Source organism: Symphodus melops (genome assembly GCF_947650265.1).
Source record: "Symphodus melops genome assembly, chromosome: 13".
Lineage (NCBI taxonomy): Eukaryota > Metazoa > Chordata > Actinopteri > Labriformes > Labridae > Symphodus > Symphodus melops.
In genome coordinates, this window is record NC_136703.1 from 14,993,900 (window position 1) to 15,017,935 (window position 24,036).

General features: G+C 41.0%; 1 protein-coding gene across 1 annotated transcript; it reads right to left on the reverse strand.

Annotated features, from left to right (window-relative positions):
* Positions 1–1,251: 1,251 nt before the first annotated feature.
* On the reverse strand, positions 1,252–13,168 carry LOC306834361 (protein Wnt-2b-A). Its single transcript, XM_079360227.1, has 5 exons — positions 12,485–13,168; positions 9,636–9,856; positions 6,152–6,429; positions 4,331–4,595; positions 1,252–1,920 (listed from the first exon to the last, which is right to left on the reverse strand). The coding sequence occupies exons 1-5, from the start codon at positions 12,664–12,666 to the stop codon at positions 1,691–1,693; spliced, it is 1,176 nt and encodes a 391-aa protein (XP_079216353.1). The 5' UTR covers positions 12,667–13,168; the 3' UTR covers positions 1,252–1,690.
* Positions 13,169–24,036: the final 10,868 nt, after the last annotated feature.

Sequence of the window (24,036 nt, forward strand, 5' to 3'; positions counted from 1 at the left end):
TTAATATAACAGACTCGAACTGGACTGAGAGTCTGGGGAGTAAAGGGGGCCAAGGCAGAGAAGATTGCTGGAAAGTATTCCCTTTGATAAGCCGGCCAAGAAGCCTTTGATTAAATGTGGTCCCAGCAGAAGCCTACACTAGGTCCTCTGTGGCACGACCATGTCCAATCACCAGCTATCAACAGCCCTGGGTAATTACAGCCATCTAGTCATTAGCCTGGGACCCACCTGGAATTCCGCATAGCAAGGGGTGGGATGAGGCCAGCAGGGGTTGGGGTTTAGTTTGGGCCTTTAATCAAACACTTCCCTCCCCTAGACTGATATAACTCACCCCACCCCAACTCACATATAAGCAGCCTTTGTTTCCACCATAGATTGTATTATTACTGCCCCACTGTCTCTGAGCTCAGACTGATGGAAGCAGCATTGGTGTATGTGTGTGTGTGTGTGTGTGTGTGTGTGTGTGTGTGTGTGTGTGTGTGTGTGTGATGGGAATAATACTGCAGCTTATGACAACAGTGCAAAGGAAAGTTACTCACAATCCTGCTCGGTCATACTGATTAGTTCTGCTCTGTCGGCACTATCTGGTCTATTTTTGACTTTCAGCTTAAAGTTTTGTCTGTCTGAACAAAAAACAAAGACCACGGTGTCGTACTAATGCACCATATATTTCATATGAACATCTGTTTAGACAAGGCAACATACAAAATGTTATACAAGCAAGCTGGAGAGCAGAGAAATTAAAACCTGTCTGATGCTGAGGTTATGTATGCCTGAATGACCATCTAGGCATTTTTTCCTTTTAATCTTCTTTTTAGGCAGCAGTTTGTTGTCTTACACACTGAAAACTGGAGTACACTGTTGATGGTATGAATTGGAGTGCTCTTCTCTCTCCTCATGTCAGCCAATGTAGTGCAGTTGAGAATCAAAAACATTTTAAATTTAAATAAATCACTTACAACAACTTTTTTTTTTTTTTTTTTAACTTTTTACATTGCATTCAAAGTTCCAATAATGCATCCGTCCATTTTTTCATCTGGTGTCCATCTCCTTGTCCTGTCTTTCTCCTTTTGCTGGAATCTTTTAAGGCCATACAGAGCCAAAGCTTGTGCTTACATGTCCACTTCTCAAAGTGCACTTGTGAAGCTATAGTCCAACCAAGCATTTATTTTTTTTGTAGATTAAAATGTATTCCCCCCGTGCCCCCCTCCCACCCCCCCCCCCCCACCCCCCCCCCACCCAAAAAAAAAAAAGATAGAAAAAAGTGTATATATGTCGTTGTTGTTATAATACTGGATACTTCTGAAGGCTTAGTTTATGTAAAAATGTCTTTATAGCATCATGAAAGCAGCTGTTGACCCAGTACCATATGCTTGAAAAAGGCCATTTGGACTGAATCTTTTTAAAAAGCCCAATCCAACCCCAAAGTGTTCATTGTTCAATGTCTGATCCCAGCAGCTCAGTCAGAGGGTCAATCACAAAAAGGGGCTAATAGTAATTATTCATATTGATGGGTACTGAATGGGAGTGCTTTCATAGAGACAGGTAGAAAAGCCATGCAATCGCAAACCAAGGTGAGGGCAGGGGAGGGCAAAGACACAGAGCACTTTTGGACAGACTTTTTCCCAGAGTGCCGAGTTCCACAGGACATCCTGTAAAGGGGAAAGGGGGGAAGAGAAGGGTCATGTCCTCAGGTCAGGTCCAACCATTCGGCTCGCTTTGGTGCTTTACATGTGTGTATGTCCACAGCTTCCTCACAGTCCTTACACTCCACAGCACAACACCATTTAAACTTGCACTCGCACTTGGTGATTTGCTTGACTCTGGTGGTGTCGTAGCCCCGCCCACAGCACATGACCTCACAGCCATCTGTCCCCCGCGATGTCCTATTGCATACCCGCCCAGCCGTGCCCAGGGAACCTGCACAAAAGTAGACAAGATAGAATAAATTATCAGCTCATCCAAAGGTTACTCTTTGCAAATGTGTCTACTGAAACAAGACCTGCTTTTCATTTCTACTGAAAAAAAGCTGAATAGTCTTTACCGGAAATTATGTTAATGATTCAGTCATTTTATTGTACGAACGTTGATGATTGATAAGCAGTTAAGTTTACCTAGATAATTGCTGAAAAGGTTAATACAAATCTTATGGTACTGTTGGCTGGATACCAACAAGTCATTTTAAGTTGTCTTAAGGCTGCTGTGATGGTACTTTTAAACTTTTTTATGATATTTTGCCCATCAGACAATGAATGAATCAAGAAATAAACTAGAAGTTTACAAGCCAGTCAGAGTTCAGTCTTTTTATTCGAGCCCTAGAAAGCTTGATGAGGAAAACATGGACGGAATCAAGGAATTTGGCAATTATAATGGGATCAATAATAAACAATGAAATTTAGTGGAATTTGCCTTGATGTGAATGTTTTCCCAAGCAGTCTAATTGGGTTTTTTAGGGTGTTTGGTGTAGCTACAGGGTCTTTTTCCTGCTCCTCTGTTGTCTACATCTCAGAGTGATGTTGGGGCATGCTGAACCACTCACCAAACACACACACACACAAACACACACACACACACAGGAATGCCAGCCATTACGCGCACCTGTTTACTTTTAGAGAAACGTAACACAGACTGTGTTTCTATTCAGACAGAATCTCTTAAACAGCCCTGCATTATATCAAAAAACTGAAGATACAATGCAGCTAGATGCACTCTCTCCTTTTTACTTGAATTCAGGAGGCAGTTCCTGAGGGTATACGGGGTAACATGGGCTCTTCTACCATTTTTAGAAAAATAAAAATAGAAAAAAATGAATTTAGGGAAAAAAGAAAAACAGTGTCATATAGCTCTGATTTTTGATAAAGACTGAAATTTGCTTTGAAATTGGGATACGTGAGTCAGCAGGCTACACTCAAGCATCCGACCTTAAACTCTGCACCGAAGATTGTGCGCTGCATAACTAGCAAAATCTAGTCAGACATGACCAAAAATGTGCACATTACACCTTCAAAATAATGCCCTTTATGTTTCCTTGTTGGTCTATATTGCTTCATGATCACAAATGTCACTGTTTTTGAGATGTGTTATTCTTTTGAAACCAGACCCACAAGTTTCAGTGTCACTTTACCTTTCTATCCGTTCCAATATAATTTAGCATGGAGGCTACAGTTGTTATGTTGAGCTGTGTTTATGGTGTGTTTAGAAGTCTGGCCATTACCTAATGTTGTGGCATATTGTCTGTCTTATGTGAATGTCATCCCCACAGAGATTAGTGCTGGTGTTTCGTGTGAGAAGCTCCCTGTTTGAACTGCTACATATCACAACAAGCTACACATAGAACAACAGACCCACACACACAACTATGCAGTGTTGGTAGAGTGGCCTATAGTTACACTGCCTTTCCCAAGCCACTGCTCCCTTTGAAGCCACTTTATGTGTGTGTGTGTGTGTGTGTGTGTGTGTGTGTGTGTGTGTGTGTGTGTGTGTGTGTGTGTGTGTGTGTGTGTGTGTGGTGTGTGCGTGCGTGCGTGCGTGTGTGTGTGTGTGTGTGCGTGTGTGCGTGCGTGCGTGCGTGCGTGCGTGCGTGCGTGCGTGCGTGTGTGTGTGTGTGTGTGTGTGAGGGTTAAATGGACAGTGGAGCGTGACAGACAGACAGGCTCTCACACTCTGAGGCCCACTCTGCCCTCAAGCTACGCTTAGTTCAGACAGACAGAGAGGGAGAGACTGCGACAGACAGAAAGAAGAATTTTTTTTTAAATTAGCTGCTTGTGTCCCTAGGCTGTGGATTTCACCGGGAAGGTTGGGGGTGGAGGGTGGATGGAGGGACGAAAGGAGAATCACACAAAGGGAGCGAGGACAAGAATGAACCAAACTGATCTTCGGAATGATGTCAAACATCGTAAAAGACAACAGACCACACTGAAACAGTGATTTTATGAACGGTGTATAGGTTCTTCAATGTTTTTTCCATGTAAATGTGCATATATATGTTCGTGTGTGATTGTGTGACCGTGTTGACAGAGACTGATAGAGGTCAGGTGGTCACACAACAACCATGCCCCCAGGATCCAAGGATATTAGCTTCCACAGACATCACACGGTGAGGCCTGCTGCGTTATCTGACCACCTTACAACACACACACACACACATACACACACACACACACACACACACACACAGACACTTGACATGCATCAACATACACACAACATACACATAACATCCCTGAAACATAACACAGTACGAACGATCCATCAACCTCCATGAGAAACTGCCACTCTGTCTTTCAGTCAAGTCCACTTTTTTTCTTCTTTCCTCTTTCTGCCATCTCACCTGCTGACTTGTCTTGTAAGCAGTAATCCGGAGAGTTCTCAAAATAGACCAGGTCGTTCTTGGTGGCCTTCCTGAATGCTTTGTTAGCTACTGCTAATCCTGTCCCATCCTGATTCATCATCACCTCAATGGCCCCGTTGTATTTCCTCCTCAGGTAGTCGCCGGTCTTCCTGAAGTCCGACATGGCCATCCAACATGTCCGCAGTGCGCAAGAGCCACTCACACCATGACATTTACACTCCAGCTTCATGAACCGCTTCACTGCCTAAAATACAGACACAGGAGTGAAGATTGCGTGTCAGTTGTTTTGTTATAATGATAGTCTTTTATCGTATTACATGATTTGCATGCTGCACTAAGAAAGAAATATTTTTTATCTCTTTAAAAACCCGTATGCCAGTATCTCTCCATTCCAATTTAATAAAGTTCAATAGATTTTTGTTAAAGGTGAGAAAAGATTTGGACAGTTGCATTCACAAATTTCTCTATGAATCTGGTTGAGACATATTCCTTTCAAACTCTTCACCTTAAACATACCGGGTTAATCAGAAAAGTGGAGGCACTTTTTGCTCTTCTGTATCAGACTGATAAATAACAACAAAATCTCTTGACAGCAAGTTCTTTACTCAATTTGTAAGGCAGCGAGTTAACACAATGTTGTTGGAGCCTATTGTCCAATTTTGGATTTTTAGTATTTTTTAGTTAGACAAATTATGGTAAACATTTATACAGTGTCCATTTTTAAACTAAAGCTATGAATTAAGATCTGACATTTTTCTTACAGCTTTGAATTTTAAAAAAAAGTGACTCTCATTATGTTGTGCTGGATAGTGCTTAGTGGTTATGTTGCATGCTTATGAACAGCGGCAATGTCATTCAATAATCATGGCTTCTTACTCTGTCTGTTGTCCTATCCTCAAGAATACATTTGTTTAAAAATCTGGAAAAAAAACATGTTAAAAAAAAAAGAAGGTACATGCTAATAAAGGTGCTGAGAATCCACTTCAAACTTAAGTGTTGTAAAATTGGCTAGACATCGTCTAGAAACACTCTGGCTTTCTTTGAAATTAGGTCTCAGTTTGGCTTCTCTGTTGGAAGAAATTCCAAGAAGGACATAGATATATGGAGTATGGAGATCCCACCAAATTGCAGTTGGAATTGGGATTACAGAAACTCTAGTAATCTAGATGGTCCTTTTTATGTGTGAATCTTGCTGTATTGTGGAATAAAGACTTTCTAAGAAGAGAGTGAATTAAAACTGCTGCTGGATGCCTTGTTCTCTGTGTTCACATGGGCGGGACGGTGCTCCCTTCAGCCCCGCCCACTCAGGGAAGCTGTGTCTAGATGCATTTAAAGGGAGTGCTGTCACAATAGTACAGTCAGCAATGACTTAAGGAGAACTCTTGTAACTAAAGAAAATACTTTCTATGGCTTTCCATAACATACAGTATAACAACCAATCAACTTTGAGATGCATATCAGTATTTGAAATATAAATTTAGTTTCAGATGTTTATCGACACTGGTCTGCTGCAATCTCTGTCCCTGTTAGTTAAACAGGACAGGAGGTGTGTGTGTGTGTGGGGGGGGGGGGGGGGGGGGGGGGGGGGTATGGCTTGGAAGAGAGTATTTGATTTGGTTAGAAAATCTGTTCTCGAGTAACAAATATCATGTTAGAAGGTTCCAATTTTGTCAGAGTTTCATATATATGGACATTTGGGCAAGTAACCCAATTGTTTGCATAGCTAGGTAAGCCACTTTGAAGAGGAATACATTTGTTATGTATTCTGGTAAATTGACACTGCTGAAATCAGACACTTACTATTCTCCCACAGCGGTTGTTGTGTAGGTTCATCAGTGCCCGTGCATCTCGAACAGTCCTCTCTTTGGCATCTATGAAGGCTTTGGCAAACTTGATCCCGTAGTTGATATTATCACTGCAGCCGCCCCAGTCAAACTCTCCTCTTTCATCGCTAGCCCGTCCACGTTTGTGCGGGTCACAGTTACATGTCTTGAGCTCCCCCTGGCTGCAGGCGCGAGTGAGCGCATACACCACTCCTGCTGAAGAGATTGCGTAGACAAATGCTGCTTCACGACTGCCTGAGAAAAGAAAATGAAAGCACATAAGCAAAATAGAAAATCAGAGGTCAGATAAAGGTTACAATAACACAATCTAATGATAAATACATAATTTGTGGTTGCATTTTGTGAAATTAAAGTATAACCAGTGGCCCTACAAACTGTCATACTCAGACATAATATATATAATGCCATGAACGTGCCTTGGGTTTGAGCTATCAGTACATTAAGGTGCAACAGACAGGGGCATTTCTGGCCCGATGTGGAGAATAGGACAGCTCTGTTTAAATATTATCATGGACATAATCCAAGCTGCGGGTTCTTCTCTGCTCACATAAATTGTTTAAATACAGTGATACCCCATAAATCAGCACCAGGGTTTTGTAATGACGACATTTTTCTACCATTGCTTTTCTTCGTGGTCTCCTTAAATGGTAAATGGACTTGCGCTTTTCTCGTCTTCAGACTACTCAAAGTGCTTTTACGCCACATGTCACACCTACCTATTCACACCCAGTCACACACTAATGGCTGGTTGCAATGTATATTGCTCATCAAGTAACCACTCTTATTCATACACATTCATGAAGGACAGTTGCCATGCCCATCAGGCATGTTGCTCGCGGGAGCTGGGGATTGAACCCTGGACAGCTCTACCAACTGAGCTACAGCCGCCCCCTCCTTAGTTTCCTACAGTCGATAAAGAATTAGCTATACAGTAGAATTTGGTAGTTGTTTTTGTATGCAGTGCTTTTTAGGATAATAGATGACCAAAAGAAAACATGACAGCAAGAAACAGAAGCCTCAGATTTTTAAGCAGCTGTCACACTTGAGCTTTGGTGAAGATTTTCATGCCTCATGAGGATTTGTTACCAACCTGGCCCCAAGGATAATCTCTAACCAATGCTTGGAATTGTGACAAAACATTTGGCAACATTATGAAGTAATTGGCTTTGCAAGAAACATAAATCTGATAAAAAATGTAAACTCAAGTAAAGAAAGATAGATATTACTTTGAAACATGCTCAGCCAAATCTTGCTCCCCAGATATTAAACTCTCTGCTTGGTCCTCGATGTCTGTTTTCCTTAAGCGACACCCTAAGGCTGAGATGACAGCTCCAGAATTGTATTACGTCATGGGTAGACTGGTATGTTATTGTCTTAGCATTTTTAGTAGAATAAAATAATCTACTTATGATGAACCCCAACATCACAAGATGAATTTTCAGTTCAGTTGTATCAGATGAATCTAATGTGATGAAGCTTAAAAATATTTACGTTTTTTTGTGTTGAGGCCCATCAGCCATCTCTATTTTCTACTCTAATCAGTACAGATTCCTAAACATAAAGGTTACAGTATTAACAATACTTCATAGATAAAACTGGTGTGCATTTAACATGGCTATGAACTGACACTCCCGTTCTGCCAACTTTTTCCGTTTGCCAGGCGTGCACAGATTTGTGAGGCAGATTTTTAGTTTTAAGTCTACGTAGTTTTAGTTTGCCTGCAGTACCATAATAACACACTTCAAAGTATATAAACATACAGCAGTCTTTGTTTCAGTTCACACTTGCCTACACAGTTATTCTATTATATCACAACATCAAGTTTAGAGAAGAGCTGAAGCAAATTACAGTATCTCACAGTCTATGGTCAAGAATCAATAAGTACAGTTAACATTTTTCATGTGGGGTTTCCATTTCTCTGAAAATGAGAACATGTGAGGGATAGTGCCTGATATAACACTGATGATTAATGGTGGGACAGTTAGCTATTGCAAAACAAGATACAATTCGCACTCTGAAAGTCAATCAGGGGCTAGAAGAGTGTATGTGATCCAACCTGCTCACTCTGTTTTCACTGGAATGTCCTCTTCCATTTTTGGGGTGAGGAGAAGGGGGCAGTGGGTGCTGTGGGAGGGGGTGTGTGTGGAGGAGGATGGGTGGCATTGCTGGTCATCGTTCAAACCTGCGCTGTTTGTCTGACAGCGAGAATATTTCTCTAAATATTTACATCTACATAACTATTTATTCATTTCATCCACACACACCAAGCCTGTGTCTCCATATCAGCTCCTTCTTTCCATGCACAATTGGCCCCTCACTAAGTCCAGATATACTCAATGAACTGCTGTAAAAGAATTGTGCCCTGATAAAAAAAAAGAAAAACTTTAGAGAGGGCTTAACCCAAGACAATATACCCTGAAATTTAGCATCAAAGTCTCTTTTTACAGGTTGCACCACTGTGTCTGTGAACTATGCTAAGAGACAGCAGTTTCTCAAAATATGCCAAAACACAAGCATCCATCCAGACACAGATATACTACAGATTTACTATCATTGTTTTTCCTTGTCTCCCACTTTACTTAATAGATAGATAGATAGATAGATAGATACTTTATTGATCCCGAGGGAAATTCAAGTATAAGAATTCATAATATGACTTTATAAAGTGTATTTCAGAGGCACTTTTTGACAAAGCGGCATGTCTTATATTTTACCAATCTTGTTCTGCATGCACCTGCAGAATAAGTGATTTTCTGATCCAAAATTCTCTTCCTGCATTGGCTGTATCACCTACAGTGAAATTACCTTGTAAAATTCAAACATGGGCTTCTTCTGATCTTCCAAATATGCTTAGACTGACACTGAATGGCATGCATTAAAATTCCCTGAATAGAACTAAACAAATAACTATTCTTGATTTTCTATTCAAGGAGAGTCCAGTTGCTTTCAATACTAGCTAAAAAAAAGATGTTAAAGTAGGTTAAATAAATATAAACCTATATGATTCAGCTTGTCCGAAACTATAGATGAGGATTACACACACAAGATAGTTACAAAGATAGTAGCAAAACATATATCACACTATGTGTGTCTGTGTATGTATGATTCTGCTACAAAGCAGAGAGGTCTGGCAGGAATAGAAAAACAAAATGACGATAAGCCCAGGTCTCGAAGCCTGTGTGTTTATTGACGAGGAGTAAGATATTACAAAAGTCCATTAGGGACTGTAAACACGAAGCACCAGTATATGTGAACATGAGAAAGTAAGGCCAGAGAAAGAACAGAGCACGGGGAGAGGGGAAAAGGGAGAGATAAGGCAAAAAAAGTAAAGGCGAAGGGTAAGCATGAGGAGGAAGATACTGTGTAGGGCCAAAGCTTGGGCATTTTGGCTTCCTAAAAAAGGCAGACATGTAGATGACTGTAGGCACACATTGACTTACTCCGAAGCAAGACACGTCCAAACACTGTGTGGTCGCGATCCAGTGTGCTGCAGTTCCAGCGATGGTGCCTGAACTGATGCTGGCACTCTCTGATCCACTCCTTGGTGCCCTCCCCGATGGCCTGCATGATTTCAGGGTGCCGCTGGCAGAGTTGTCGCTGCTTGTTCACCAATCCGGGGATGTTATCACAGATCACACGGGCCCCAAGTGCACCAATGTACCTGCACAAAACACCAAAGAAAATTGTAGCAGTTAATACATAAGTCTCTTAAAATAATTCTTATTTGGAATAGATAACACAGCAATGATTGATGCTAAACTGCATTGATAGGTACATGTTTGCACACTTGTGGATGGTCCATGCACATGTGGATATACATATTCTGAGGTGGGGAGTGGTGCAAAAGAGAGCTGCAGTAACAGTCCTCAGTGAGTGAGTCAGAGTTCACTACACTTAACAGTTTAAGGTTTGCGAGCAGGAGGGGAGTGGAAACCATTAACTCCACTCTCCAAATAAATAAGCACTTAACCTCTCCCCACAAGACTCGTGTGTATGTGTGTTTAAATGTTCCCCAATGGGATAGTTGAGATTGTGTCGTCACAAATCAGCACACCAAGTCTGGGGCCTCCAATAACCCTGTCAAACTAAGACCCTATTTGCTCACATTACTCCACTCTGTCTTCTGCCTGCTCTCTTTCGCGACTTACTCACTTGTCTTCAGCATGCTTCTTCCAATTTTTCTCACTACTTTATTAAAGCAGACTCTTCCAGTTTCCTTTCAAGATAAACTCTCAACTTAATATCATGCCTCCTCCATGTCAGTGTGTGTGCAGCCCACTGGCTGCAGGGCTTCAGCGGGTCAGTGACGAGGAGGTTAGTGTAGCTGTGTGGTCAAGTTTTACAAGGCGAGGTTAGAGGATAGAGACCCTCTGCTCCCCAGAGTGGGATTAGGGAAGAGAAATAAAAATAGAGTGCTCATCAAAGGAAGGAGCCAGAGCAGCAATTCACACTTGATTCTCTCTTAGAGTCAGGAGGACTTGTGGATTTTATAGGACAGTAAATCATTCTCCACAGGTCTAAAACAACATGTTGTAAAGCCTCAGGTTCTACTGTGAATCATCGAAGAAACAAAAGACAGGAATAAGGGCAGTCTTCTGATGATGCAGCTCCAACTCCTCCTGTATCAGATGAGCTTTTTGTTGGCCTGTCATCTTCTCAAGATAGTGGATTCTACTTAATTATCTTTTTTTTTTCTTATTAATTTTCAGTATCAAATGACAACACTTTTTTAGGGATTCTTAATTTTTTTTTTGCAAAAATTGACAAAATTATTTTTAAAAAGTTTTTTTTATGTCAATAAGTAATATTGAATTTGCCATAACAAGCATAAGGCAAACTTGGTAAACACTGTGTAATGCGATGCAGTGTGTAGAATTGATGTGTTGCAAACATGCAGGGATGCAACTGATGCGACGCAACGGGCTGCAATGTGGCACAAAGTAATGCGACTTGTGGATGCGATGCAATAGCCTACACTTTGTTGTCCACTTACAAAAATGGAATCAAAACACGTACACGCAATGCGTTTGTTAAACACTTTGTGAAAAACGTACCACTTGTTGTCTTCTTTACAAAATATTATAAGATTATAAAATGTATGTTATGCTGAAGATGCATCTGGACTGGAACCCCCTCCCCTCATCTGAGGCATTAAAGCCGCATATCTGTGCATATCATCACTACTGTACACCCACAGAAAACCTGATAAACAGTCATATACTGTATCTGCTGCACTCAAATCCCCTCAAAGCCAATAATGCCCATGCTAAAGCCTACACACACTCTTCCCACTACTCCCCATATTGCTTTTATCTACACAAACTATTAGGCATTCCATCACCCCCATACCCGCCCACACACAGACACTTCTCCTATAAACACATTCTCACACACGGACATTTTCATGTATGTTATTGCGCAGGCAATGAGACATTTTTTTCACCCTCACCTATGCTCTAGATGGCTGGCTTTGGGGTATTTCAGCGCGCGCGTGTGTGTGTGTGTGTGTGTGTGTGTGTGTGTGTGTGTGTGTGTGTACCTGGTGAATTAATGACTGCTCTGCCTTGTTGAATGCAGCCTCCAGCTGAGCCGAACACGCGCTCAGCCAACAGCGCCGACATAAATTACGTTTATCGCTTTATTATTATTGCTCAATACGGCAGGCCAACAAAGTGACACATAAAATGCTTTTGAGAAACAGAATCCTGACGCTTGAATCTGGTTAATGATCACTCCAATATTTCATTTTAATTTTGGATTGAATTAATTGATGACAGAAAACACATGTTGCAATGCACTCATTCGTGACGAATAATAGTCCCTGAAACTCTTTTACCGCCAGTGCGTCAAGATTATTTAGCCTACCGCAGAAATGCACAAATTGAAGAGAGAATTGTCAAAGTTAATAATGTGGCCAGCAACTCTGCGCAGCAGAAACATCGATGAGAAAAACTATAATCCCTAAATCACACGAGCAACTGGTACAGTTCTTAATGTTTTCCCTAGAAAGAGGTTATTGGAAAATATTTAATGATTAAATTCGTTGACAGTTTAAATACCTTAAATATTAAACGAAAGACCAATATCGCCAATAATCCCAGCTCCGTTTCGAATGATTACGATCAGTGATGAATGTTTAAATAGTGGGCTATTAATTCACTGCACAGTTAAGCCAACTTTTACTTTGGAATTTACGTTTAAATAATTGATTAATGTAATAATAATAGCCTAGTAATATATCTCGTCCACAGACATGCATGTTGGTGTTATGGATGTAGACACTACTCACCACCATGAGGAATCAACCCGGGGCGTCACCAGCAGCAGCAGCAACACACACGCACAGTAAATCCTCGAGCTGGCTCCAGGGTTTTGGCATGAAGAAGACCGGGATGAGGGTCTGGCTCCCGGTGAACCACAGCTCCGAATCCGGGCTGGCCGGAGGCTCACAATCCTGTTTAAACCAATCATGGCTCTGCGCTTTTTAAAGTTTCCCCCTCACAAAATCTCAAATTCAGGTTAAATTCCCAACTTTAACAGACAAGGTTTGATGCGGAGTGGTTTTGCAGGTAGGTTTGTCTCGTTATCCAGTGTGGCTTCATATTAAAGCGCGCGACTGTCAGGAGTGTGATGAGCGCCTTTTCGGTGCCATGTGCGCACCAGACTCTGCGCTGAGCTCTTCAGGCTGCCGACAGGAGGTTTACCTGACGAGACGAGCAACACGTTTTGGCTTCTGTTTAACCTCTTCAGACGCCCAAAGAGTGAATTTTGCTTTCCGTACTTATTTATTTATTTATTTTTCGATGAAAGAATCCGTATCCCAGCTGAGGCGAAAGGTTGGCAGATGCGCAGCAGTTTAGACTGTACTGGATCGGATGCTAGCACCGGACCTCTCCTTTATCAGTGCGCTGTGGACAGAGTCAGATCTGGGAGGGGAGAGAGAGATAGAGAAAGAGAGATACGAGGGTGGGCTTGCTGCCGACAGCTCCTCTCTCGCCCATTGGGTAAATGCAGAGGTTACAGAGTTTGACGAGGAAGAAGCGATTACAGAGAGATGGATAGACAGAGTTCGCTTGAGTGAGGTGTGAATGATGTTGGGTGATAAACGATCCTTATGTTGGTAATCCATGTGTAATCACTTTCGATATTGTTCGCCCTCATTTTACAAGTATAATTGAATGTTGTTTTGTTTAACACAATTGTGCAGCTATAATAAAATAATTAGATGTAAGTAATAACAAATAACACCGAACATTCAACGGTAGTTCCAGGTATTTCATGATCAAAACCAGCACTATTATATTTATTGGATGTTGACATTATCATTTTTCTACTCCTTGTGCTTTTCCTTAAATGCACCTTTGACACATTACTGCATAACATTGGCCTTTATGTTATTATCAAGCTGCCCAGGCACTGCACATAAAAACGGTATTTATGGCTCAATCTGGCACACTTACACCATACTCGTATGAAAAGGTGTGCTGTTTGCAATAACAATATATTAATAAATGTGTAGGTATATGACTTTAATGTATTGATGAATATTTAGCTAAACATTTGCATCCCAGCAGACATGCACCACCAAAAGCAGCCAAAATAAAAATGAGTCAGAATAAAAAGCTGGGAATGCAGAACTGGGAGAAAAGAGCCAGCGGAGCAGCACTATGACTTAAATATGAACCACATGTGTAAGAAAGAGAGAGTGCTGACAGTGCTCTAAAAAAGCATGCAGTCTGACACACACACACACACACACACACACACACACACACACACACACACACACACACACACACACACACACCCACCTACACACTCACACACACACTATACATAGTCCCTAGAGAGCACCATCCTTACCTCTCTTCCCATGTGTTTGGTGCTCGTCTTCAGATTGTCCTAAAGCTTTGCAGCAAGCTGTTAGCTGTCATTAAAACCTCTGATACTCCTCTCTGTTGTCCTTGAATGGCTCTTGACAGATGAGAAAGCTGCTGTTAAGTTTTCAAACAGCTTTTACAAACTCAAAAATTACTTTTAGACTTGTTTACAGACACCACTTCCCTCCTTTTTTTTAACTAGCTTAGACTTGAATTTCTCCTGGGAAGCTGTGATATTGGATTAAGAGTTCTATACTTGATTCAGCTGACCTAGTAGTACAAACAAGTAAACAAAGTAGGAAAATCCCTTTTGGAATTGAACCTATTAGAATTAGCTTTAGCTGTCCCAAACTGTTATTTCATCAAAAGCTTGAGAAAACAGTTCCAGTGTTTACGCCAAAGCTGCTGTTAAACCTAAGCTCCTTTAAGAGACATTTATATTTTTGCTTACAGCTCAGCGAGCAGGCTACTGTTTGAATGGGGCACAAACACATGCACTTACACACACAGAACCCTTTTTCAAAGGCAGGCACATGCAAAGAGCACACAGACGAGAGTGGCTGCAGGTTTTGCGAGAGGCCACAGAGGTGAGGCAAAGAAGCTAAGCTGTTGTGAATATTTGTGCTCTGCAACTTAGCTCACAATTTTCTGCTAAATCAAAAGGAATTAGGAAAACACAAACACTGCTGAGTTATGCTCTCTCTAGTGGGGCTTGAGCTGGAACAGGCTTTCTCTCTCTACCCCCCCCCCCCCCCCCCCCTCTCTCTCTCAGCCTGTGAACTTGACCTCAGCTTTCTGCTCATAAACAATAACAGAGTCAAGCGCCTTCTTGTCAGTCGGAGGAAAAGTTTTCCCTGATCTACAAAGTCTAATCTGGCACCCATCTCCTCAGAGGAAAAGTACTGACAGGAGTAGCTATGTTCAAAAGTTGCACGGGGGGAAGGAGGGATAAAGGTGAGGTTTACAGAGGCAGCGGTTTTCAACTAATCCAATTGATTTCTGTGTTGATACATTATAATCACTCGGGATTATTTCTGAAGAAATGGTTGTAGGACTGAATGAGCCGAGGGCTAGCTATACTAATGGCCTTGTTATGTGTCCCATGAAGGGGGGTTATGCTAGGGGGCTGTCACCAGTCAGGCAGCCCAGGGATGAGCTCAGCATGTATTACCATCCCAGACTTCAACAGGAAGGACAAACTGTTGTCAGACCTGGACCAGTGCCCATAAGGATGGGACACAGGGGCAGGCACACTGAGGAAATATGAACTTGGGACAGGTGGATGATGGAGAAAAAAATAAAGGAGACCCACTATTGCAAGTTAAGGAAAGATATGTGGCTTCAATGCAAAACATTTGCTAATGATAGAAGGCTTTGTATGCTGCATGGATTATAGAGTCAATCTATCCCTTGATGTAACATTTTCAGCACATCCTGTCATGACAGAGAGCTGTTCACCAATTACTCTGGTTCTGTTAATGTTTTCATTGCCATGGTGGTCAATTGAGGACTTTAATTTGCTGTTAAAAACTGTCTGTCATTGCTGCCCTTGCTGCTGTGTTGACTCTGTCACATCCCCTCTGCCTCTACAATGTCCTGGTCAAGTGCATACTGCATCTCTAGTAAGTGGTGTGTTTTTGATGACGTACACAAACGGGCACAGGTGACGTGTCAAACAGAACCAGGGAAAGTGTAGCTCCCATCATGCTTATGCCAAGTTAAAAACATATCTCCCCCTTTAAACCTTTTATCAATACTTGCTTTCTGACAAGGACTGTTTACACACTACATAATAAGTTCTAATTTTTGTTGGATGTCTTATTATAGACATCTAATTTCTGCTTGTTAAGTAACTGTGAGGATAAAAGGACCAGGCCGGAGTGTCTGTTTAAACAATAATCAGCTGAAAATCCAAAGCATTATCATTAAAGCTAACAAAAGGTCAGAATATAATGCAGACCCTAAAAATACACCGTCCTCCAGGGACACACAAGCCCCAATTTGTGTGTGCACCAATGAACTAGATCTGTGATAATTTATTGTCCTGTAAATTTAGATCTGCTGAGAGAGATGAGCTGCCTTCAGCAAACACAGCGGCGATGGAACTCCAGAAGCTTCTGAAATGTTTGGCTTGCTCTCAAAGAAGGTGTTGGTGCTGAATGTCAGGCACCTTCCCTTGATGGTTCGGGTGAAATGAAGGGTACTGTGTATACAATGAGAGAAAGGTTGGGCTTATACAACTTACAGACTCATATATGTAATCACTGCTCCGGTATGTCTTCTTACATTTCAATGGTGCTGTATGGCGAAGCACTGAATATATGTGACTCTTTCTTTATCCCCATGGTTGGCCTGTCATTAATAGATTTAATGGCTCTTGCACACTTAGAGTCCTTAAATGTGATGGTGATAACTCTGTAATAGAATGTTTACAGAGCCACAGCAGGATGCCGTCATGTTGGACTAATTTGGAGTATGCACTCACATGAACACACACACACACACACACACACACACACACACACACACACACACACACACACACACACACACACACACACACACACACACACACACACACACAGAGAGAGAGAGAGACAGACATTCAAAATGTGACTGTAGAGCAGGTGATACAGATGACATCAAAGGGACAGCCAGGGCAGCAAGGCCTCTCTGGTGTCTAACACATCTCAGACACTTCTTAGTAAACTAGGCATGCTTCACTGGCAATACATAGACAATTATACACACAGACAGAAATAATCAGCCATACATCATTCATATTATAGGAATAGACTGGAATAAACAAATTCTAACTTACTTTGATTATCTTCTGTTCAAATAATTACATCTCACAAGGGAAACTGTTAAAAGAACTGAAATGTACCTCTATGGATGATGGTCATTTGTTCAGCACAGCATCTCCTTGCTCCCCCTTTATGGAACTGAGTTTGTGCTGAGTAGTTTCCTGTTTTAGCAGAGAACATTTTGTGTGACGTACACAGATGGTGGTAGCTAGCTGATGCAGCACAGTCAACCATGAATCAGTGAAATGACCTCTGAGACAATAAATCCTTCTTCTTTGTGTTCACAAGGTAAAAAGTGAGTTCCTTTATATTGCTTGTATGTTTTTTGTGTGGCTAAACTTGTATTTCTTTTCAAGATTTATGAGAAAGGGTAAAATGAAATCCCTTTATTTAGCCTTCACCGTGCCAAGTTCCTCATGTTGGAAACCAAACCAGAAAAAAGTACTCCTTTTGAGGTCAAAAAGTGGATCTACGCAAGTGTAACAATTTATTTTGGGATTTAGTCTGTGGAGGAGGATTTGTGTCAGCTGTATTGGGATTATGAGTATGTGCATAAGCAGATGAAAGCAAAAAATTTGAGTTATTTTTGTCGTGTTTGCAATCTGTCAAAATATTACTTCAATATAACAGCTCAACTGGTTTTGGTATATTTTCAGTTAATTCTATATAATGCAGAAAACATGCCAACACTTGACTCTTTTAAATATAATGTTCTTTGTGTCCTGATCCATCTGGAGGTACTGATATGTGATATAAAAATATGATAGTTTTCTAAATTTACATGACTTGCAACCTGGAGAGCAGAAGTTACAAAAATCTTTGCGTCCAAGATATATTTTAATTTCAGGAAGAAAAAAAAGTCTGCTGTGTCTATGTGTCAGGGATTGAGCTCTGACACAGACATTGTCTATTAATAAATTAGGTTAAAAAAAATTAATACCAGACAGTTGAAAACGTTTTTTTTTTTTTTTTTTTAAAAGAGAAAACTCATTTTCTCTGGAATTGTGCTGATGCAGAAAGCATGGTAAATTTCATCAGTGTTTCTTCATTTTAGAACCAAGCTTTGCTTTTTTATCTTATGTGGAAAATGATTTGACAATAATACAGATTTTTTTGTATTAAATGACAATGATGGACACACTAAACCCCAAATTTGACTTGTGTGGAAACCACATTGGCCTAATTTGTTATCTTTTGGAGCCATACTTGATTTGTTTTCATATCCATATTGCTTCACAGATAAATAACGGTCTGTCATCCTGAATTATAGTTTTCCGGCTGTAAGGTTAGGAATAATTTGAGATTTCCAAAAATAAATATAAATAATGTAAGGTATATGTTCATTTTGTAGAAACAGTCGTCTCTCAGCCAGAAAATCGGGGGTTCAATCCCGAGCTCCTGCAGTCACATGTCTGATGTGTCTTTGGGCAAGACACTTAACCTCAACTTGCTCTTGTTGCTGTGTTGGTAGAGTGTGAATGAATTAGTTTATGGACACTTTACATTGTAGTCTCTCCCATCAGTGTGAGACTGGGTAGGTGTGATCTGCAGTGTAAAAGCACATACATAGTTAGAAGACGAGAAAAGTGATACGCAAGCTCAAGTCCATTTATCATTTACAATCAATGGTTGCAATTACAGATGAATTATTAGTCGAATTGTTCTTCATTATATATCTAAACATTAAAATATAATGATGTTTGTAATAAGATTTTGTTGTTATTAAATATGAGAACTGAGTAAAAATTTAAACATATTTGTGACTCCATGGATCCCTTAGTTAAGTCTGTATTGTGCTGGATATTTGAACCCTGTGTGACCTGTATTGAGGGTGGCGTTGACCTTTTGGTTGTGGATGCATAAAGCCTGGTATGGATACTGTGAGCATGAACACTGTGTGATTGACGTCCAAGTCTGTACTGAAGGTTGTACAGGCTACCTGGTGTTTAAGGTTGAATTCCTGAGTGTGAGTTCATTACGGCCCTTTGGCAAAAGTATTTCTGGTGAGGGCTCGAAGTTGTAGAAAAGGTCCCTCCACGCCCTGAGTGATGAGAGCAGGGTTTAACCAGCTGCAGGTGCGCTCAAGACAGGCGGGTATGGCCTTTGAAGTGAAAGCCAACTGGGACCCCGGCCCATCTCTGACCAGCAGCCAGCACAGACACATTCGCTTTCAATTAACACTCTCCCTTCTTGCCCATTTGCTGCTCTTTTTCTCTCGGATCTTTTTCAATACTCATCGATGTGTCTAACAACAGCTGAAAAACTGTTGTGCTGTAATTCAACCTTTGTATGTCGTTACTGGATTCTGCCGATGAATTCCCTGCAATCACAATGCCATGATTATTTTTCAGAGGTCTTTTTTAAGCATAGATGTGCCTGTTTTTTGTCAGTTTATGTGTGAGAGAAAGTTTGCTCAGTACTTACCTCACCTCTCTCTTAGGCCTCATGATGTTTCTCAGGGCCAAGCAGAGCATCCAGAGAACTGTGAGTCCTCAGACCTCTGACATCCTGATCTATTGTTTCTCATTTATCTTTTTGTTATGAAATCCCAGCTCTCTTCTCTCTCTCATTCTCTGCCATCTGAACAAATCCTGCCTCTGGTACTGCTTAACAAGCAAGTAAGTCATACAAGTTTGATATTTTAAATATTGCAAATGCTTTTCCGTTAATTTTCTTTTCCATACAATTGTTTTATATGTAAGTATGCATGCTCACATCTCATTACAGAAAGTGAAATGAGAAATTAATGGCTGTTTTGGTGGTAAGCACCGTGTAGGCAGCTACATCTGGCTCCTGTTAGCAACAAGCATAAAAAAATCTAATGTGGTTTTGTCCGAGGCATTCTGCACTAAAGGCAAACTCTCTCTCTCTCTCACTCGCTCTCTCTCTCTCTCTTTCCAGCATGCAGGTCACCCCCACCACTCTTAGTTTCTCCATACCACCTTGGTGAACTCATGAGACATCAAGGGGCTCAGACAGCAACTAATGCTCCTGGCACAAACACTAACAACAACCCATATACTGCCTATATACAAAATATGAAACCCTTAAAACCCTTACCTGTCTGCTCTGCCTCTCTTAATATGTCTGAGTGAGAGTGGGGGGTGTCAATGCTTTTTTTTTTTTTTTTAAGAAAACAGACTGTATTCGGACTCAAAGTTAGGAAAAACAACCATTACAAAGAATGTAGATGTGAATGTGAACAAATGCCTGTAAGGTCACATTTTTAATAGCTGTATTAATATAAACGTAGAAATCCCAATTTAGTGTTTAATTCAAATTTGAAATTTATAAGTGAACATTTGTATTGATTATTTTTATTGAAAAATGTAATGTTTCATGCTGGATGAAACTCCTGGAAGATAATTTATTTAGTGAACCAGTTATTCAATTGACATTTACTAATAATTGACATGTATTCATTGTCTGTTTTCTTACTTGAAGACAAATATTGGTCACATTTTAAAACCTGTCGCTATACTTCTGGCATGGCTGCTGTATATTCAGGCCTAAATGACACATTTCTCTGAAATCGAAAGGTGAAAACTTAGAGACGCTCTTTTTATATGATGGGCAATACGCCTGTGTCACACATTGGTATGACGCAATTGAGTGCTAATGTTTAAAACAGGAACATTTCAATGAGTTCATCAACAGGATGCATGAGACATGCAACAAAACACTCATGGACGAACAAATGATTAGACTACTGCCACACGGCAGATGTCCGATGTCCAAACACATCAGCGTTCACTCTTTGGTGCATGGCCATGCAATGCTTTACTGTGATGCTCACTCATTGATAGGAGTCATCCTCTACACTAAAATCCCATCACTGACCTTTTACTGACAGCTGGTGTTATTTTTATTATTATGCGAGCTATGACGGAAGGGCACGTTTCAGCAATTAGGATATTCAGTCGGCTGGCCTCAACCACACCTCTATGCCTGATTATGGATTAATCGGAAGTTAGATGGTTAGCGAGAGTCAACATTTCCAATATGGCGATTAACATTATTGGGCTCCAAGATTTTTTTAGGCTACAATAGTTCAACTCAATGTGTTACCAATGCACAGCAAGTCGGATTACAGCAGCAACAACTGCTTTACGGTAGCCACAAAGGGACACATTACTCCAAAAGTTCAGAAAAAGACTACAGTAATGTACAGTATATGTGGCATTCGATTGATGATTTTGAAAGTCGCATTCTCTCCGTGCTCTGCATGCACTAGCGCCAATGGTCCAGAAGCAAATTTCAGCTCATGCTTTAAGTGTGGGCTCATGCATGCATGGGGTAGAGAGGCTTGATTGGTTTATAAAACATGGTCGAATGCCAACATTGGTCAACGTTTTTGTGTGTTTTACAACTGCTTCAGATGACAGATTTTTTTCGTTTCTTTTTCAGAGCACATGAATTATTAATTACTGTCAGGACCTAAAAGCAATTTCAACCAACATATTAAAAAGCTTATCTGGAGAAAATGACCTACCCTACCTTTAAGACTGCTGTTAAGACATGCAGTACTATTGAGTAGCAAAGAGCAGAAAACATATAGGCCAGATCTGGGAGGCTTTTTACAGTAAAATGCTTCTCGTTTGCGCGTAAGTACTCATAAGTTAACAAGAATACTGGAATATTAAAATTTATGTAAATGCTCATCCCTATTTGTGATGTCACCAAGATTAAGTCAATGTTTAATACACTCTTTTTTTCCTCCATTAAAGACTAATGGCGTCCGAGTGTCACTGAGGTCAAAGTCAGCGCATCCTGTGTGTTCCACTGAGCCCGGCAGGCATGTCTGAAAGACTCTGGAGCCCTGTGAGTCTGTCTCTGGCCTTCAATTTCCTGCCAGGTTAAATCCTGGACTAAACAGCTATCTTGAGTTCAGTATGGGTGGGATTGACAGCACTCTAATAACGTTTGTATTGTCAATATGAACAAGTTATGCCAGAGTTATATCAGCAATATGCACACATGTTGGTTCACAGCTTTGAAGAGACAGACTGATTACTTAGTCCAAGGCCACATAACAGTCAAGTGTCCATTCTTGCTTTTGTCTTGAATGTTTGAGCATTGACATCACCAAATGCTCGTTGATCTTCATGTGGGAAAAAGTGACCCCAGTCAATTGCATATATAAAAGCCTCTGTGATTGCCAAGCTGATGTCAAAAAGGTTCTGCCGGCATCTAGAGAAAACATTTTCTTTGAGAAGAACACTCAATTTCACGCTATATTTTAACAATAGTTGTGTTGTGGCCAGCTGGAAAAGGCCAGTAAAAGCTGGCATAATTTTGGCAGGGGGCTGGCACATATCCTAAACTGTCAGAGTGAAATGTTGCCCTCATGTCAGCTCTCAGTAAACTTCACTATCTTTGACTGTGGGCCTTATCATGGTCTCTGGAGATCTGACTCAGCCTGAGATAGACCAGGGCTTAGATCAGCCTCTGGACCACTTTCAGCTCCTGGAAGCATCGCTGGGCTTGTTGCTGCCAGGTTGAGGGTAGGGTGAGGATCAGAGAGCTTCAAGAATCAGAATCAGTTTTATTGACCAGGTATGTTTAACACACAAGGAATTTAACTTCGCTAGACTGTACTCTCTTTGTGCAGATGTACACATTAAATATGAACAATTAACTAAAAATATAAACAGGTAATGAAAGACTCATATGTACAATAATAAATAAGATAATAGTGCAGTGGTGAGTAGTGCTAAAGGATGATGAAGTAAAGATAAGGTAAATATCTTTTACAGTATTTACATAATAGTGTGTATATCCTTCAAAGTATTTACATTTATAAAGTGTGCGTAGATGATCATTTAAATTAAATATTTGTACATTCACAGTAACAGTTTAGTTCCAGGGTTATTTCACAGCAGCAGGTCTGACACTCTGTGACTGTTTAGTGTTTATCAGAGTGACAGACTGGGGGAAGAAACTGTTCTTATGACGGGTTGTTTTGGCATACAGTGATATGTAACGCTTGCCGGAGGGGAGGAGCTTAAACAGTTTGTGTCCAGTGTGTGAGGGGTCTGCGTTCCCTGACCCTGAACCTGTGTAAGTACTGGATGAGGGGAAGGTCAACGCTGATGATCTTTACTGCAGTCCCGATTGTCCGTTACAGTCCGTGTCTTTCCAGTTTGGTTGCAGATCCAAAGCAGACAGTGATGGAGGTGCACAGAACAGCTGTTCCATCTCCGGTCTGTAGGCAGACTTGTCACCGTCCTGGATGAGATCGATGACGGTGGTGTTGTCTGCAAACTTGAAGAGTTTAGAAGAAGACTCCCCTGAGGCGTAGTCATTGATGTATGGGGAGAAGAGCAATGGGGAGAAAACACACCCCTGGGGGCATCAGTGCAGATTTTCTGGGTGCTGGATGTGATGGAAAAAACACATCCAGTGTTCAGATCACTGGGAATTTACACTCACTGAAAAAATGGTGGTCACTAGGAAGTACAGGTTAGTAGACAACTGACACTGGGAAGAAGCTGACAAGGGGAAAATCTGACTCACATGTATCTACTGTAAACTCAGCCTCCTGCCAGCCTGATGTACACCTGACCTGCTCTACTAACACTGATCCTCTCACACACAAATGTTGCAGTGCCTGGTCGTCTCACCATGTGCTTCTAATCCAACTTCGAGGGTCCTCTCTGGTGGTCTTCTCTCTCTCCTGCTCTGAACTCTTTCTCTGTCCTTTATCATCCAGCCCTTCCTTCCTTAACTGTTCTCTCTTCAAATGTTCCAAAAGCCAAACTTATCACTTGGGTTGTCAAGGCAGCACTCTTGCAAGAATATTCAAATTCTATCATGCGAGACAAACTACAAAAAAAAAAAAAAAACGAATTAAAAAAACACATACTGTGACATAGTCTACATGGCATTGCTTGGGCAACTAATAAAAGGTCTTTAAAATCCCAAAAGGGCAACCTTATCAGCCTGCTCTGTGATGGATTTAAAACAGACGATCTATTGCTCATTTAGTGTGCGCATGTGGGTCTGTGTGTGTATTTGTGTGTGTGTGTGTGTGTGCCCTGCAGCAGACTGTAACCAGGGAAACATATGTCCACATTTAGAATGATGAAACTGTAGATAAAAGAACTTAGCAGGAACTTGCTGCTGCTGTAAGTTGTCTGCAACAATACTCGGCT